This window comes from Eleutherodactylus coqui, chromosome 4 (assembly GCF_035609145.1).
Source record: "Eleutherodactylus coqui strain aEleCoq1 chromosome 4, aEleCoq1.hap1, whole genome shotgun sequence".
In the NCBI taxonomy this organism is placed as follows: domain Eukaryota; kingdom Metazoa; phylum Chordata; class Amphibia; order Anura; family Eleutherodactylidae; genus Eleutherodactylus; species Eleutherodactylus coqui.
In genome coordinates, this window is record NC_089840.1 from 255,746,936 (window position 1) to 255,765,510 (window position 18,575).

Genomic DNA, 18,575 nt, shown 5'->3' on the forward strand with positions numbered 1-18,575 from the left:
TCCTCCCTCAGTTGCGTGAGCATGTAGGGTTAGGGTTACATTCCTGAACCCTCCCAACTAACGTAGCAAACATACACTACAGACGCACTGTGAAAAGTGACTTAATTCCTGATCACTTATACAGCATACTGCAATACTAAAGTATTGCAGTGTGCTGTATTCTGACTGGCAATCTATTAAGATGTGCAACAGGCGATCATTTATAGAAGCCCTGGGGACCTGCTGCCATGACACCCAGATGGCTTTTATTGTGGGGAAATGAGGGGGGGGGGGGAGAGGGCATTTAAATGCCCCTCTGAGAATTAAATTGGAATTGAAGCTGTAAGGGCTGCAATCGGTTATATCTTCCATCTTTGCTGTTAAAGGGGGGAGTGCTGCATACGCTCGATACACCCAATATGGCATACGTCGGGGAAGGGTTAAAGGGAACCTGAAAAAAATAAGTAAATCTTAGGGTGCCTTCACACAGGCAAAAAAATTGCGCAAGATTTTTGGGTTGCAAGACTCACAAATACGAAACCCATTCTTTTGAATGGGGTCGTTCACCTTAGCGATATTTTCCTGCATGGCACTGCAATGCCATGCGGGAAACAAATGGTGGCATGTTCTATCTTTCTGGCATATCACTCACTGTCTTCAATGGGGCCAACGGCAGCAGCGCCAGCCCTATTGGAAGCAATGGGAGAGCTCCGCGATCCTCTGTGACAGCCATTATCCCTTCATCCCAACAGTGATGCAAGGCTGTTTTCACATGGTGGCCAGTGCGGTATTGGGCCGTGAATCACAGACCAATAGCGCCCTCGCCAGTGTGAAGGAGCCATTATTATGAGAGCATAGGATTTGCATTAAGATTTACTTCTTGGCTGAGGTTCTCTTTTAAAGGCTTTCGGGGCATTTGCAAACTTTTTTTGTTGTCTAAAAGTACACAGCATGTACACAGGCCTATGTATCTCCATGGTTACAGACTTCAAGCAAGCCCTGTGTAGTCTGATCTTGCAGTTGTGTGTTACTCTCTTCTTGCTAACCTACAGACAGTAGAAGTAGGGGCACAAGGGTGGGAATATAGTAGGGACACACAGGTGGGGGGGAATACAGTAGGGGCAAACCGGTGGGGGGGAATACAGTAGGGGCACCCTGTGGGGGCACACGGGTGGGGGAATATAGTAGGGGCACACGAGTGGGGAATACAGTAGGGGCACACAGGACATGGGTGGGATAATCACACAGATTCATGGCTCGTTACATCAAGTACAGTTACTAGAACCCTTTCCTAATGAGCCATTGAGATGTACCATCCCAATAGGTCTGATGATGCCCAGCAGGAGAGAGGAGCAGCAACTGCGCAGACCACATGGCATGCTGGGTCACATACTGTAAAGCGAGAGTGCTGAACTACAGTAAAGGGGTCATGAGAAATTAACACGGACCGCCTCCATGGAAGTCGCTTTCAATTATTCTGCTGCACTAGATGCAGACCCTTCGCAATACAGCCAAGTACTAAGCGTTGAACACGGTTTCATTCGATAACCACTATGTTCCTGTCTGTTTTCGAATGCAACCAAAAACTGCTCAACAAAGAGTCATTACGTTGTGCGGCAAGTACGGAAACTACAAAAGTCATAGTGATTAAGTAACGCAAAGATCCCAGAAGCAACCGGTGCCAGGCACTTACTTGAGAACTCTTCCCGCTCTTCGCCCCTCCTGAGACCACCACGATCTGGTTATGCAGCAAACTCTCCAAGAAGACATATTTAGATTTCCAAATCGGAAGGCTTTCCCTTTGTTTGAGTAGTTCATAAAACCGGGACGAGTACGGTAAACCATCGAAAGGATTTAGCTCCAGGTCGTCGAGTAGCCCTTCGTCAACGTCGCTTGAGTCAGACTCATCCTGGAAACATCCCTTCTCGGGGGACACCGATAACACATCGCTGACTTGTTTCAGAGATCCTGGCACAAGAGCCATCATCGGAGGGAAAGAAGAGTCCTTCCCATCAATCCGGGGACTTCAAGTCCAAAACTTTGCACCATCTGATTCCTTAAGACTTTCGTGTGGTGTGGAAGGATTTAGATGGCTCCAAGCTGTTGAAAGGAGTGTTGGAAGAAGTTATAGGCTGGTCGAAGATGGTCATAATGGCAGTAAATAAAACAAGGAGGCTTCTACAGGCACTTCCCTAGTGTCCTCATTGTATAGAGAATGATTAAGCAAAGAGCGGCCAGGCCAACCCTCTGTTACACGTGTCTGGATCCGGACTGACTGTGAATACAAAGCAAGAGCAGTGAGGTGATTGTGATTGTAGAGATGGTCATGTGGTGACCTAATCCCAAAACAATAGTCCTCAACCATGCACCATGGGAAGGGGGGAAAAAAATAAAAGAAGCTGACGGAGCACCGAAGCTTTACTGGTCACCATGTTGCAGCTGCCATGTGAACTTCATGCGTGTACAAGTTAAAAAAAAAATATATAATGAGCCAAATTAAGTATTATGTGCAGCAACGGCTACAGAAGCAAGGCTGATGTTACCGCTCGCTGCACGCCGGAGTGTAATCTACATGGAAGGCTTTTGTTATTTGATACGGGGGGGGGGGGGTTGACCTATATATACACACACACACACACACACACACACACACACGTGTACACAGCAAATGAGGAATTCAAACAAGGCTAAAAGTAGAATAAAAGCAATACAAAATTATAATAAAAAGCATAATAATAGTACACTTTGCATTCTATTATATAATAGGCATTTCTAAAAAGTTATATAAGTATAATTGCCTAATTACTTCGTCAGATTCTGCTGACTATTCCATCTTCTTCAATGACGCCCATAATCCTGATGATTATAATTAGGGAATACGCACACAAAAAAACACGTGGGAGGAAGTAGAAGACGTGTAAAAGGGCATTCCCACTGTTAGACAATCCATATTTAAATGGATGCTGCCATTATCGTAGCAGAATGAGTAGCGTTACCATCCAAGACTGTAGGAAAGCAGTGGTATACACAGAAGAGATGGGGCCCCGGAATTTACTCCCCCCACCCCGCCCCCATGGACTTCTATGGGAGTTCCGAAAACAGCATAGTGCAGTCTGCCCAGTAAGGCTGGGGTCACACAGGATGGAATGTCAGCGGAATTCTTGTGGAATGGCTGCACTGAAAAAACGCGAGAATTCCGCTGGAAAGGCGCAGCTTCAAAATCCGTGGCCTCTAGCTGTGGGTTTTGGAGCGGTTTTGCTGTCAGCATTCTGCTGCGGTTTCCTCTCCCCATAGAGAGGGGAGAGGCCGCTGCGGAAAAGAATTGACATGCTGCGGAATTGAATTCAGCGCCGCATGTCAGTTTTCGTGTGGCTTGGCCACAGCGTGTGGATGAGATTTTTTCAAAATCTCATCCATTTTGCTGGCTAAACTCTGGATTAGGAGCTGCACGGAAATTCCGCGGCAATTCCGCCCCGTGTGAAACCAGCCTAAGGATTCCTTTTAGACGAACCGATTTGTCATTTGAACGAGCGAGTGATGTCACCGTTAACTTGTTCGCTCAGCAGCCCGTTAATACAGATACATCGTTGGCTCGCTCAAACAATAAATCATTCGGTCTTTCACATTCGCTTTATACGTGAACGACTGAACGAGCACGGTTTAAACCAAAAGATAAGTGAACGAGCCAACAATGCTTTTTATGCCAATGAACCAATCACAGCCACCGCATTGAATGGCTGTGATTGCTTCATGGAGCAATGCATTGATTGGTTCTCGAGCCCCGTGGCTCAGCCAATCAGAGCCAGCGCTTCCTGGAGGTGGGATTTATGAACCCCCCCCCCCCAACCAGGAAGCGGCGGCTGAAGACTGCAAACAAGTGCGGCATAGCGGACAGCATCTGTTGGGTAATGTATTGAATTGTTTTTTGTTTTAAATGCAGCTAAGGCTTATTTTAGGGGAAACCGTAGGACTTCCTTCTGTAAAAGTTGCATCGTACCACACGAAAACCGCGATTACCTGTTATGTGATGCAACAAGAAGGAAGGCTCCATAAGGAAACATGGGCTACAAAACATCGCAAATCGCGCAATTTTTAGCATGCTGTGATTTTTTTCCCTGCAATGTAGCAGCCTACAAAATAAAAAATAAATAAAAAATTGCTAATGTGAAGCAACCTATAGGAAAGCATGTGCTTCACATACATGTGATTTGTAGCACTTTCGTATAGAGAAAAAAAAAATAGCATGATATTGTTGCCCGTGTGAACGCGGGCTAAGCCCTCATATACATGGCTTGTTGGTGGTCATATCCCTATAGTTGTTTTCTGGCGCGTTCGCATTTGCTGGTTTTGTGCTATTATTTTTTGTCAGTACAAGTCAGTACAACTATTTTGTAGCCTTAGCGATTACAAAAATTGCAATAAAAAGAATAAACTAGGAAAGAAAAAAACAACAGCCTTTTAGCGCTTTACAAAAAAAACAAATTCTGTTGTAAATCGGTCACACCTGTGGTTACTGAAGAAAAAAGTCCATGGTGACCCATGAAAACGTATCTGGATTGCGCATCACTCATATTGTAAGGGCTCTTTTACACGGGCCAAAAAGTGTTTAGATTGCCGCATCCAGCGGGAATCTGAACGTTTTTCATTCAGTGTAAATGCGTTCCCCGACTGATTGCCAAATTAGAATTCATTCGCTTCTCGTTCGTTGTTCAATTTCTGCATTCAGAAAAAACTTAATGATCGGCCGTGTAAACAGGCAGTCGTTCATTTATGAAAGACTGCCTGTTTACTGTGAATGGAGGCAAGAGGTCCTGAAGATTCCCGGCACCATTGGGGCGAACCAGCCCGGGACGACTATGAATAAGGTAACAGCCTATATCTCCAACTAAAAGGGGAATATAGCGTCATGGCAGATAGACGTGTGACATCACCAAGTGGGCCTTCCTGGGCAGACGCCCACACCTTGCACAATGATGGGACTATTAATCATCTCCCCCTACTAAGTATGCTTGATAAGGGGCCCCTAAACGCGTTTCAATCTCACCAGGACTTTTATTTCTGTGTACCTGTATTAATCTGTACATTGGACCAATAAAATCTTCTAGTCAAGTACCTGGACTGGATCTACATACTTCACTTGGAATCCATTTAGGGAGGTCTCGGGGACAGGAAACGCCTTCTAAGTAACTCCTTTCACATCAAGTTTAACCAATCCTACTATCCCTTATGTGCGCAGGACCAATTTTCTCCTGAAGGGTTGTCTGATGCGGTCTGGCTGCTCTCCAACTACGATGGATGTATATAAGGTTCAAAGAATTTTCCATCGGCTCCTGGGACGCCCACAGGGTTTGCCATCAGCCTGATATCATTGGGTTGGAAAACACCCAAGGTTGGGTTAGCAAAAAAAATATATATATATATATATTTTTTTTTTTTACACCTTAGTCTGTAATATTTCCAGAGCGCTGTCCTTTAAACGTTTGTACTATTGGGATGCATGAGATTATACTGGTCAGTTTCAGAAAATATTGACCTACTTCAACGAGTACCAACAAAAAAGGGGCGAATTGGGAACTTACTACGGCCTGCAAAAAAAAACTAAAAGTGGCCTCATGTTGTAGATGGGTCCAAATTACTATCAGTAGGGTCAACACAAATATTACTGATGTAAGATCTGTGCTTTGAGATGTCATTCATTTGTTGCTTCTTTCTCTGGGTCTGGATGTGCCAAGTGCAGCGCATAATTGTACCAGCTCAGCCCTTTACAGCGCCGAAAAGGAGGCAGACGGGATGTTTAAATTAGAAGAGAGCCGCCGGATGAGGACACAGGCGCTAGCACCACCACCACGCTATAAGGCCACACTACCTGCTGTGATCAAAGGTCTTCCACAGCAGCCAGCCTGCAGCCGCTTCCTGGGTCCCCCGAACCAGCGGTAGAGGGGGGATCCACAGACGGTGGGTATAGATTGTTTTGTTATTTTTCAGGATTGCCTGTAGATTAGGAGAAAAACAAAAATTAACCCGACAACCCCTTTTAGGGTGGTTTTACACGGGCGAGAAAATTGCGCGATTTTCGCCTGCTGCGATAGCAGAATATAAAACCAATTATTTACAATTGTTTAATTCGCATCTGAAAATTTCTGGCTCGCTCTAGCTTTCTGCGTTGTGCCATTTTTTTTTATCCCTCATGTATTCCTATGGAGGCTTCTTTTTATCGCATCGCAACGCTACAAACGTGCGTTGTGATGCGATATTAACATTGCAAAGTCTCATTGACTTTTTCAAAAAAGAAAAGTGTGCTAAAAATCGTGCGATTTTATCGCGGGTGGCAGCGATTCGAGATTATTCTCCAAAAAAAAGCATGGTCGACGCTCACAAATCGCAGTGAATAAAGATGCAAATTTGCCTAAATTTTCTCGCACCAAAATCACGATCGCCCGTGTGGAATTAGCCTTCCCGTACGTTCCCATGCACATTAGATAAAGGTCAGTCAGTCACACCTGCTGATTTCAATCAGATCAGCTGACCAACTAATGTTTACGGATGTGTCTTAAACTCTCCCTAAAAAGGATCAGGCATATTGCATTTCAACATGCCCAATCTTTTCTCAAGGGATACAAGTTGCTGCCAAAGGTGCCTGGCAGCCCCCTATTTCTCTCTGCTCAATAACCCTCTAAGGGCAAAGAAGTTTTTTTTTCTTTGCATCCCCCCCCCCCCCCCCCACACTTTCAAAAAATCATAACTATTATTTATTCATCAATGTACCCGTCTGCGGGTTGTTTTTTGTGGGACAAGATATATTTTTCACTGGTACTATTTAATGTACTGAAGAACTTTAAAAAAAATTCTAAGTGAAATTAAATGGAAAAAAAAACAAATTCCACCACTTCGGATGTTGGAGCTTGTTTCTATGGCGTACACAGTACAGCAAAAATGACGCGATAAGTTTATTCGATGGGTTAGTACGAATGCAACGATAAAAGATTTATACAGCAAAATCAGACCCCGTGGATGGGTGGTAAAAGTCAATTTTGATACAACCCCTTGAAAAAAAAAAATCAAAAATCAAACATGTTTTGCTAAACCAAGTTTACAAGTATAAAGAATGGGGGATAGTATTCTGAAACCCAACTTGTCCTAGTCCACCAGTACCTGCTATTGGGGGAAGGCAAGAGTCAGGACACCACCAAATTAGTTGGTCGGCAAGTCCTACTGAAAATAGGCAAGCGAACATTAATCTAAGGGTTCATTTACATTAGCGCTGGAGTTTCCCTTCAACCTCCGTTGCCGATTTCCGCTAAAAATCAGCGCAATTTTGTTCTGTCAAATCCAGACCTCACTATAGTCAATGGAGTCTGTTCAGCGCCATTTAGCTCCCTCATATTATGGTTCTGGTCGGTCAGGAGGTGCCGTATTCCTGCTCCCCAAACGGATCATTAACCCCCTAGGGCTCATTCACATCAGCGCTAACATGTGTGACCGCCTTTATATGTTTAGGCAACATATCCTGGTTGCAATGGAGTATAAAGGGCAGGCGGGGAACCATGCTCGGGCAAGTGGAGTAGACTTCAATAGGAATGTTCTCCTATTATGCAGCGCTTTACACCACTTGGGTTCTGTCCCCATTGGTGCTCACGATCTAGATTCGCCTATCCGTATGTCTTTGGAGTGAGAGGAAGCCCACGCAAACACAGGGAGACAATGCAAACTCCATGCAGATGGCGTTGGTGGGATTTGAACCCAGGACCCCGGCGCTGCAGGGCAAGAAAGAAGGAATACGTATTTGACTTTCCCGAATACTTTTGTAGGCCGCCTACAGACACTGTGCAGCCTTTTGTCAGTTTGCAGCTCACATCTCTAACTTAACTGCTTTATCTAATCCATTTCAGCGGTAATTTGGCTTATGCTGAATGAAAGGTCAATTTAAAGGGATGGGCAGGGAGCAGACGCTGCATAGAGATCCTGGCAGATGTCAATGTCTCCAATGCTAAGAATTCGAGCGAGATTCCATCAAAGACAAAAGCTCAAGGGCAATCAGCATCTCGCTGCCAGCTGTCTTCTAGAGCAATGCCGGCCCAATGACACGCAACTAAGCGATTGCTCTGAAGGCACCTGGTCTCCTCTACACGGAAACCCAAAGACCACCCTGAGGGTGCTGACCCGCGTTCTCTCCATTTATAGCCCACACTAGTGATGGGTCGGTTGCGAACTAGCCAGCATCATTATGGACTGGATCTTTTATGTAAAATAAATAATAAAGTTATTACGCAGTGCTTTTAGGTAATTTATTTATTACCCCCCACCAAGCTGGGTTCTCATTTTACCGAGCTCGAAAGGAAGGAAGGCTGAGTCAACCTTGAGCCGGCTATCTGAACCATCCTGGGATTGAACCCTCAACCTTAAGGTCGTGAGCTTGAGCTTAAGCAATGGAAGCCGCATCCTATCCGAAAGCTGGAAGTGGTTTCTATTACCTTGTGTATGAGTTAATCCCTTCACGACCACCAAATGTAAATTTACGTCATGCGGCCATGAAGGGTGTATGGAGTGGGCTCGGGAACAGAGTCCATGCCATTCCTGTTTCTGATAGCTGCTGGTTAGCTCTGAGCATGGCAGTTAACTGTTTAGATGCTGCGGTCAAAGCTGACTGCATGTCTGGTCAGCAAGAGGGGAGGAACCCTTCCTGTGCCCCATTGGCAACCCCTGCCATGCGATAGGGGGGTGCCAGTGGGTTTACATGGCAGCCTACTAAAGGCTCCCAGGGCTGTCATGCATAGATGCCTGTTAAACCCTGCCTGTGGCAGGGCTTCATAGGCAACTCTAAAAATCATTTATTTACTGGTACTATAGGCTGCTCTCACATACAGCGTCAGCAAAACACAGCGTATTGCGGCGATTTTACCGCCATTTTCGGACACAGGTTGCGTTACTGCGTCAGACAGCGGTTTATATCGCACCCCATCATTGTGATGGGTGATGAGGTGCATTAAAAAGCGCAAAAACGTGGCAAAATACAGCAGACAGCGCTCGAATATCACAGCGTTAGAAAATGCAGCGTTCAGGTGCAGGTCTGCGAGCCCCCATTAAAATCAATGGGAGCGTTGTACCGCAGCATTCAAAACACCACAGTAATCGCAGTAAAAAGTGCACGTGTGAGAGTGGCCTTAAACCTATGCAATCCAATTTTGGATTCAGGGTTTCCTAGGGGGCTTTCTCTTTCTGCCATTATACAATGGTGCCATCTGCTGGCTAGAGCCAGTACTGCAGTATGTGACATGCTGGAGAGTCTACTGCCAGCAGAGCGGCCGGCAATATACAGTAAGAATACCCTGCCGGACGTCTTCCGACATCAGAGCTGCAGAGGCTTCATTAAGAATGTAGGAAGACGTCAGACAGTGGATCGGAAAAGGTTAATGTCTAGAGATGAACAAGTATACTCGCTAAGGCACATTACTCGAGCGAGTAGTGCCTTAGCCGAGTATCTCCCCGCTCGTCTCTAAAGATTCGGGGGCCGGCGGGGGAGAGCGGGGAGCGGTGGGGGAGAGTGGGGAGGAACGGAGGGGAGATCTCTCTCTCTCCCCCCCCCCCCCCCCCGCAACTCACCTGTCACCCGCGCCGGCCCCCGAATCTTTGTGATTGGCCTTCGGGATGAGAAACCATTTTTTTTAATAGCGCTGCACTTTAAAATGTACATTTTTGCTCCTTTATTTGATACACCTAACAACTCTTCTTGGTTTATGAATGTTTTACGTGTTCCTCCTTAACGACGTCTTCTAGCATCGGCTTGGCGACCGCTCGGCTGACAGACGCTGAAGATATGTTGCTATGATCGAGGGCACGAACCACCACTTGCCTTCATCAGAGCCGGTACCAGATTTCCGACTTCTGCATATTTTAGAGTTGTCTCATTAACTTTAGAATCATCGCTGCCCTCCTAAAAGCCTCGGCGCTTCCCAACGCACCGCGAGATGTAAATGGGCCGGGATTTATTAAAGCCTGTCACTTCCCATTACCGCTTCACCAATTTAAATTGAATTTTAAAAGCAGAAGGACGGAAGATTGAGGGGGTTTAAATTGAGCTGCAATACGAGTTCTGGCGAGATGATGGGGTGCTCAGCGGTGGGAGGCTCATCGGGGGGATTCAGAGGCTGCGCTCCCAGCACTTCTTTTGTCTCTCTTTTTTTTTTTTAATAGTGAAAAACTCAATTTAAAAGGGGGTTATCCAAGGAAAAAAATGCAAAGCTGCTCACCGGGCATAAAAGAAGCCGTCCTCTCCTCACCGGATCCCCTGCGGCTCCCACGCCCCGCAGCCTGGTGCCCCAGTGCGCTCTACTCCCGCAGCATATAGTGCCCCTTCCTGTCCCTCCTATTATATTTTATTGTATAGTTATATCATTTTATTTGGATGGCCTCTGTATTCTACATATCACACATTTTATTATTTCAAGCATTCCCCCATCATGTGTCTTCCCCCCGCCCCATTTCTATATTTGCTTGTATTAAATCCTTTTTTGAGTTTTATGTACATTTGATTACCTTATATTGGCTTTTATTGTTCCTTTTTATGTTTTCATGTCCCCTTTTTATCTCAGCATTTTTTATCATATCATTACATTTTTATTTTTGATGTTTTTATATATTACTATCATATATGTCTGTCTGTGGTTTTATGCCTTTTGTTTGTCCACTTTATATGGCTTTTATTTTCACATCCTTTCGTTGTTGGTTTTATATATTGGATGGTACATCTGCTCCGTGTGTTATCGCAAATGTCCTTAATTTCGTTATAACTAGAGATGAGCGAGCATACTCGCTAAGGCACATTACTTGAGCGAGTAGTGCCTCAGCCGAGTATCTCCCCGCTCGTCTCTAAAGATTCGGGGGCCGGCGCGGGTGACAGGTGAGTTGCGGGAGAGAGGGAGAGAGGGAGAGAGGGAGAGAGGGAGAGAGGGAGAGAGGGAGAGAGGGAGAGAGGGAGAGAGGGAGAGAGGGAGAGAGGGAGAGAGAGAGAGAGAGATCTCCCCTTCGTTCCTCCCCCCCCCCCCCGAATCTTTAGAGACGAGCGGGGAGATACTCGGCTAAGGCACTACTCGGTAGAGTAATGTGCCTTAGCGAGTATGCTCACTCATCTCTAGTTATAACCTATTGAACATTTGGGTGAATCTGCGAAGTTTGGCATAAATCTCCACACTCGTTCGCCGCTTCCAGTCTTTGGACCGCAGCGGCAGAGCTTTTGCTCCAATTCTGTTTGCTCAAACGCAGGCTTTTAGAACGCTGACATCACGTCCGGATGGTTCCGTCACGCTGTTTTTCCCGCCATTTTCATTTCTGAAGGTAATAACTGTATTGAACTCCTTTATTATATAAACCTCTGTTTTGGGCACACATGTTACTGTTTCAGAAAAGGGGATTGTTACATTGTAGCCCCCAAAACGCATCGCATTATAAACTTTGCTTTACTGGTCGATTTTAATAAACCTTGGCAAACTTCATTCAGACCACGTGTTCCTGTTTCCCGGACCGCTTGTACTTGGCATATCTGCTGTTATGGATCGCAAGGCGTTTACAGAGGTCCGCAGGGAACGCCATGCAAGCACGCCCGTGGACAGACAGCCTTAGGCTGGGTTCACACAGGGCGGATTTGTCGTGGTCTTGCCATTGCGGTTCTGCCGCAGAAGAACTGCTTCTGCAGCAAAACCGCTTCAAAGGTTAATTTGGGCTTGCAGATTTTTGTGCGGAAAAACCCGCAAGTGGTTTTTTCCGCAGCGCTTTTTTACTTTTTGCCGCGGATTTGGCTGCGTGCATAGAGGTCTATGGACAAAAAAGCGCTGCGGAAAAGACCGTAGAATGAACATGCTGCATCTTTTAAAACCGCGCCGCAGTTGCATTTCCGCACTGCGGCTGTGCGGAAAAAATCCGCCCTGTGAGAACAGCTTTTTGGCAAATCTCATTTGTGCTGCATTGCACTGCAAACGCAGCGGATTTGCCGCAGTGCAGATATGCAACGGCAATCCGCGGCAAAACCACGGCAAATCCGCCCTGTGTGACCCCAGCCTTAATCATTCTAATTTCCGCACCCCGCAAAAATCTGAATGACGATTGAGAATTTGTTCACTTCTTGTTTGCTGTTTAATGGCGGATCGGACTGCGCAAACAGGTAGTTATTTATGGCTTTTTCTTTTTACTTAGACGGGAAAAAAAACGTGCGAAAATCAGACAGAAAACACGCCTGTGTGTATGTACCCTAAGGACACAGGCGAAATTTAATAGCACACCTAATATACGGTGAGTGGAGTCAATGAGACAACATAGATTGATCCATTCACAATTGTGTATAATATGCGCGTGAAAACGACGAGTTCTATTTTACCGCATATTAGGGCGATTCATATAGAGCCTATTCTCTATGGGAGCATAGTACACGCTGTACATACACGCAATTACATTGCGTATGTGCGCCATTTATACGCAACAGAGCAGGAAATGGGGGGGGGGGGGAATCACTGACGTACGCACCGATAGCCCGTGATACGTGGGTTTCACCGCACGCTCAGCGTATTATATGAGGTTTAGCGCAAGTAATAGGTTGTAATCATCTCTCATAGGCCGCTCACAGAACTTGTGCAAAATACGCATGCGCCATCTTGGTGTGAATTATCTGTGCATACACGCCAATATAGCGCCAATAATACTTGTGGCGCACCGCCTCGCACGCGGCACATTATATATAAGCTCCAAGAAGAGGATATATATATATATATATATATATATCCTCTTCTTGGAGCTCATTTGCCTGTAAACACCCGCAGCTGCCACGATTACAAACGTGGCTCTGGTCTGTCTGGCCCCTGCAGGCTTCCGTCCTCTGCTCCGGGCTTCAGCCATTACTATGGCAACGGGACTATGCTTTGGCCCAGCTTCCCTGACCGAACCCAAACAGCAAGCAGTGCAGTACACAGCAGCATGGAGACGGCAGGTAACTAATGCATGCCGTATACAGTATATTATATTACCTGGTGCAGGGTAATGGCTCCAGGACCGGGGCCGCCGTGTGTGAGCTGTCTGCCAGCAGCTGAGGACTGACAGCACCAGCTGCCTCCTCCACTTCTAGCATGCAGGGACTTGCTCCGCTGGAGTGCAGTGTCTGAAGTAGTGGCTTCAACCTGGAATAGTGTAAAACTACAAGTCCCAGCATGCTCCCCATTCTGCCGTGCTGTCGGTGCATGCTGGGAGATGTAGTTTCCCAGCAGGTGGGAGTTTGTAGACAGCTAGCTATATACTGACTGTAAAGAGCATTTAGTTTTATGTAAAGGAAGGTTAGTTTACGCCATCCCTGCTTGTTGTCAGTGAATGAAAGCCTGTTTTTGTTTTATTATTATTTTTTTTTTAACCAGAGCCTAAAATCCAGTAAGCACTGATACAGTTAAAGAGATTTCCAGAATTAAAGGGGTTCCATGTGGAATCCGCACCGAAATGGAGCATGCTGCGATTTTTTTTTTTTTTTTTTCCTCTGCGAGCGAAAATCGCAATTAATTTCCGCTCGTGTAGAGGAAACCGCATTCTTTCATAGCATGCTATCGGTGGCATTTGCTGCAGAATCCAGAGGCGGACGCCCGCTTCGGATTCCATAATGCAAATCCGCCCGTATGCAGGCGGCCTAAAACCGACGGCGTAGCCTTCTCTGAGACCGCTGTGGGTGTAGCTCTCAGCACCCCCAAAATCAACTGCTTTTTAGGGTGGCTTTGCTGCAGTCCGTTAATAGCGGCTGTATGTAATTTGGTAGCTTTGTACCCTTTAAGGGAATGGAGACAAAGCTGCAATACCAAGCGCAGCCGCAGCTAGCAGAACAGCGCTGTACAGTGCAGACCAGTGAAAACAACGGCACGGACACGGTGCTGGCAAGAGCGCTTCAATCTCTTCAAACTGCAGACTGACCGGAAAATCTCCAGCACACTACAGGGCCTGTGAGTGAGATTTTAACAAAATGAATAAAAAGTGATCAAAAAGTTGTGTTTACCCCCAAATAAAAACCATAGTTCGCTTTGCAATAAAAAAAATGGGTTTCAGAGTACGGTGACAGAAAGTGCTGTTTTAAAATATGAAAGTTTTTAAAAAATTTTTTTAAAGTACAGCAGTGAAATATAAAAACCCTGGTCGGGTTTCCGGGGGCCCAGAGGTCCCCCATCAGAGGGGGGTAATGTTACCATGCAGGGCGGCGCGTCGCTCCGGTGTCGGCTCTGGCGTCCTGGAGCTCTCCCGGCGACGTGGGGCGGCCGGTGTGCGGCGGCGTGGGCGGGTCCACCCGTAGGGCGCTGCCCGCACCCCTTCCTTTCTCTTGTGACCTGAGCTCACTGCCAGTTATTGGTTCTGTCAGCTCCTAGTTAGTGCTGTCTGCAGTTCCCTCCAGTCAGTATGCTAGTCTGCTCGTCAGCTTCCTTTCCCTAGCTCTGTCTAGTGCTCAGCATTTTCCTGTTTGGTAATTCCATCTGCCTCCTTTGTCGGCACTCTGTCCTCTGTTAGGTAGTTCCATCTGTGGTAGTCGCCAGGTCCCTAGCCAGAGCAGGGACTGCCGCCCAGTTGTCCGCCTGGGGTTACCCAGGTCGAGGCAATTAGGCAGGGACAGTGGGGTGCGGTAAGTTTAGGGCACCCCATCTGACACTCGGGGGGGGGGGTGCCGTAACAATAATACCAAATCAGCCAAGGAAAACATATATATATATATATATATATATATATATATATATATACACACCTTCATAGGAAATAGCTATCAGTTAAATGGTTAACAAGCTCAATATTATACCCTAGTATGTACAAGCACAATGTTGAAGCTAAACCCCTACACATCTTCCCAGCGCCAGCTATCAAGGGGAGGAACTTCTTATCTATTTACTGCATTCTTTCGGTCCAGATTGGAATATTAATAAAGTCTATGCTACTTGGGTATATAGGAATTACGTGTTCACATAGCGACATGCAGCTGGGACGTAAACATATGTTAATCATTAGCGTCATTACATACTAGGCCAATCATGGGTTGTTATGATGTTGGGGGAGTGTGCATGTAATTGGAGCGTCATGTTCAACTACTGGTATATCTGTATTGTATTTTGTTTGAATAAATCAGAAGAGTATTGGGGACCGACAGATAACACTAGTCAGTTCAAATACATTATCATGCATGAAGCTTCTCATTATAACCAATTTGGAGCAGATCAGTGAAATCTTCTGGAATATGTCTATTCCTATAACACAACTGAGCTGAGGAATGTGACAGTTTTATGATGTCTCTTATCTCCAATGCACATAGAAGAAGATGGAAATACTCCCTCAGCAGCACCACCTATTGGATGGAAACATTCTTACACTCAATTTCTGAAATTTTATGAGAAAAACAAACAATGATTGGGAAGAGGAAGAGGACACCCGTCTTGACCTCCTTCAGACCTTTCATATTCCCCACTTATGCAGGAATCCCGGGCCGAGGTTCATTCCATTATTGAGGGTGTCAAACATGGTCATAAACGTATACTCCCAAATTCTTCTGTGACGCTGTGATTTGAAGTTGCCCTTCAGTATGATAACTCTCATCTGCTCTATGCCACATCCATGACCGCAAAAATGTTTTGCCACAGGTAATTCTGTCTTTCCCCTCGTCATCCTGACAGCATACACCTGGAGGTTGTCCACTGGACACCTGTTGGGACAGGAAGCGGAAAAACACAAAAGGTAACTCCCACCACCGGCTCACCAGTGTCTTCCTGTCCCTACAGGACAGTCCAAGCGGAGCCTCCAGGTGTATGCTGGAGGTGAACAAGGAAAAAAGAAGACTCCCATGCAGCCTGTCCGCCCCTGAGGGGATGACTCTCTGGTCGGGCTGACAGAGCTTGCGCGGGTGAGACCCTACGAGGGGACCCTGATCCGCAGGATCCACCAGCACTGTTTCCCCTGTGGAAAATCCTCCCCCAGTACGCTGCCCAGAGGGTAGTCGTACTGGTAGAAGCAGCCCCGGTACCTGGAGGGCCTGGAACAGAAGCCCGGCGTATCCAGCGGGGATCCAGCAGCACCAGCAGGCAGAGGTTTGTGGGGAATAGCAGGGGCTCGGGGCCGGTCCGGACGGCGTGCGCGCGGCAGCAGCTCCATGCGTTCCTCCTGGTCGGCGTCCCTCTGTATGCGGCGTATCCCCCGGGTCCGGCGCGGCGGCGTCACGCGGGGGGCATGGCCTCGCGTAAAGGGGACGTGCCGGCGCCAAATTTGAAATTTAAAAGGCTGGATTCCCCTGCATCTCTCCTGTCTGCACCTTTACTGAAGATGTCAGCCAGAGAGGACGCTGAGAGCAGCCTGCTGGTGAGTAGACCTCCTTTGGGTCTTGTACCGGGGGAAGGAAGGAGAAACAAGTATCAAAGTGCTGGAAGTTCCTTTTGCTGTCTCCGTCTCTTTAGGACAGAGATGCGCAAAAGGTTAGAGAGGCCAAAAAGCGAGTGCGTAAATGTCCGGTCTGCTTGCGGCGGCTAGAAGAGGGCCACACCAAGCCACTATGTGCGGACTGTACGGAGAAAGTGGTCCGTGAAGAGGGCTCCTCTGCCATGTCGGCCATCCGATCCATGATTCGCGAGGAGATTGAAGCCTCTCTCTCATCTCTTTCTCTTCCGCCCCTCATGAAAAGGGTAAGGCGGACCCGAATGGAAGAGTCTGACTCTGAGGAAGGACTCCTAGAAGATTCTCCCTCAGAATCCATGCCGCCTATGGAGGATGTAAGGAAATACTTCTTTTCATCGGCGGACCTGGGTCAGCTGTTAACCGCGGTCCGACGCACCATGCAGGTGGAGGAAGAGGTGCCGTAGCAGCCATCTTTTCAAGATAGCCTGTTCCGGGGTCTCCTACCGCAGCAAAAACCGTCATTCCTGGTTAATGACATTTTAAAACAGCTGATCCTGACAGAATGGAAGCAGGCAGAACAAAAATTCTTCCTGTCCAAAGAATTTTTTTAAACTCGTTTTATTGAAAATTCTGTATTTTGTACAGTAACTGAATAAAGAACTTTGGTTACATCATAGGCTCATTACATTCATGTATACAATGCTTTAGTACGTTACATTAACACATACAGTTGTTGAATACTTTATGACAATGTAGTTTTCTCATAGTGCCAGTAGAGGGTATGGTTCTTTGTTGGTTTTACTAGGTGTTTCTAGGCGTCACTGTCCTCAGCAAGTTATGGAACTGATCCTGTGTGAACACCGTACTCGTTGACCCACACCATCTTTCCCACACTTTATTAAATTTTTCAGGGCATTTTCTGTTTTTATATAAATTTTTTTCATATGGCAGAACAGCATTAATGATCTGCCATTTTGAAAGTGTCGAGGGGGCGTCTGTCCATCCAGCGTAGGGCTATTACTTTGCGGGCATAAAATAATACTTTAGTTAGGAATATCTTGTCATGATACTGCCACTGTTCTTCGTCTAGAACGCCTAGCAGGCACACTGCAGGGTCTTGCGGTACTGGTATTCCCAGTATTTGTGGCAGGAACTCTATGACCTCTTTCCAGTATGCCTGGATGTCTGCGCAATTCCATATTAGGTGGTTAAAGTTTGCATTAGGTGCTCCGCACCGGTGACACCGGTTGGTGGTTGTCCGGTTCATTTTATGGAGTCTGGTCGGCGTTGGGTAACACTGGTGTAAAATATATAATTGTGTTAGTCTGTTGTTTGCCGCTGGTGATACTGTGGTGTATATGGACATTGCTGTCTCCCAATCCTCATTAGTGAGGGTCAGAATAAGTTCTCTCCATCTCTGCATTACTGTCATTGGTGTGTTGGGGATTTTAGCTTGCAATAGATGGGTGTACAGTACCGATATTAGGCCTTTAGGTCCTTGAGTTCGCAATATGCCTATTAATGGGTATTGGGAGAATGTTTGTCTAGGCCCTGGGAACTGCGCAGTCAGTGCGTGTCAGAGCTGCAGGTATCTGAAGAATCCTGCTCTTGGGATCTGATACAATTGTTGCAATTGTTCAAAGGAGGCCAGCGTTTGATCCATGTATACGTGCTCTAGTGTGGTAATTCCTGTGTTTATCCAAAATTGCTTGCCCGGTAGGTTCATCAAGTGTGGTAATGCCCTGTTGTCCCATAGGGGGGTCTCCAGAGGGGTGTCTTCCTGTCCAGTCAGTGATTTGCATGTCTGCCATATACTTACTGCGAGCCTGTGGATGGGTAGCATTTGTTTAGTCATTAATCCTGGTTTTTCCAGGAGGATCCAAAGCGATGTTTCCGTGAGGAAATACATCAGGTGGTGCTCGGAGTTAGGGAGGGGTTCGCTCGATAACCAATGGCGGAGATATCTAACCTGTCCCGCTAAGTAATATAGTTTAAAGTCTGGCAGCGCCATTCCCTCCATCTCCTTAGGGCGCTGTAGGGTATCTAAGCGTAGCTTGGCTCTAGAGTTTCCCCATATAAATGATGTTATTAAAGAGTTAGTTTTTTTAAAAGAATTTCTGTGGTATAGTTGTTTCTGTGTGCTCTAGGCAGTATAGATACTTGGGGAGTATTATCATTTTTATGAGGTTTATCCTACCCGCTACAGATAGTGGCAGGGA

The 18,575-nt window shown here is 46.5% G+C and overlaps 2 protein-coding genes across 4 annotated transcripts in view; one reads left to right on the forward strand and one right to left on the reverse strand.

Moving 5' to 3' along the window:
• DHX32 (DEAH-box helicase 32 (putative)) overlaps window positions 1-13,125 on the reverse strand; it is a 76,232-nt gene extending 63,107 nt beyond the window's left edge. The window contains exons 1-2 of one of the 3 annotated variants that reach the window (XM_066601136.1): window positions 12,990-13,125; window positions 1,673-2,079 (exon numbers count right to left, since the gene is read on the reverse strand). In XM_066601136.1, coding sequence (XP_066457233.1) covers window positions 1,673-1,966 — 294 coding nt within the window. In that variant the 5' untranslated portion in view covers window positions 1,967-2,079; window positions 12,990-13,125. Of the gene's footprint in view, window positions 1-1,672; window positions 2,255-5,845; window positions 5,862-12,989 lie in introns of those variants that run through there. The other 2 variants (XM_066601137.1, XM_066601138.1) reach the window with 2 other exon arrangements.
• The window catches only part of FANK1 (fibronectin type III and ankyrin repeat domains 1), a 108,059-nt gene continuing 102,378 nt past the window's right edge, over window positions 12,895-18,575 (forward strand). The window contains exon 1 of the mRNA XM_066601139.1: window positions 12,895-12,952. Coding sequence (XP_066457236.1) covers window positions 12,940-12,952 — 13 coding nt within the window. The 5' untranslated portion in view covers window positions 12,895-12,939. The remainder of the gene's footprint in view (window positions 12,953-18,575) is intronic.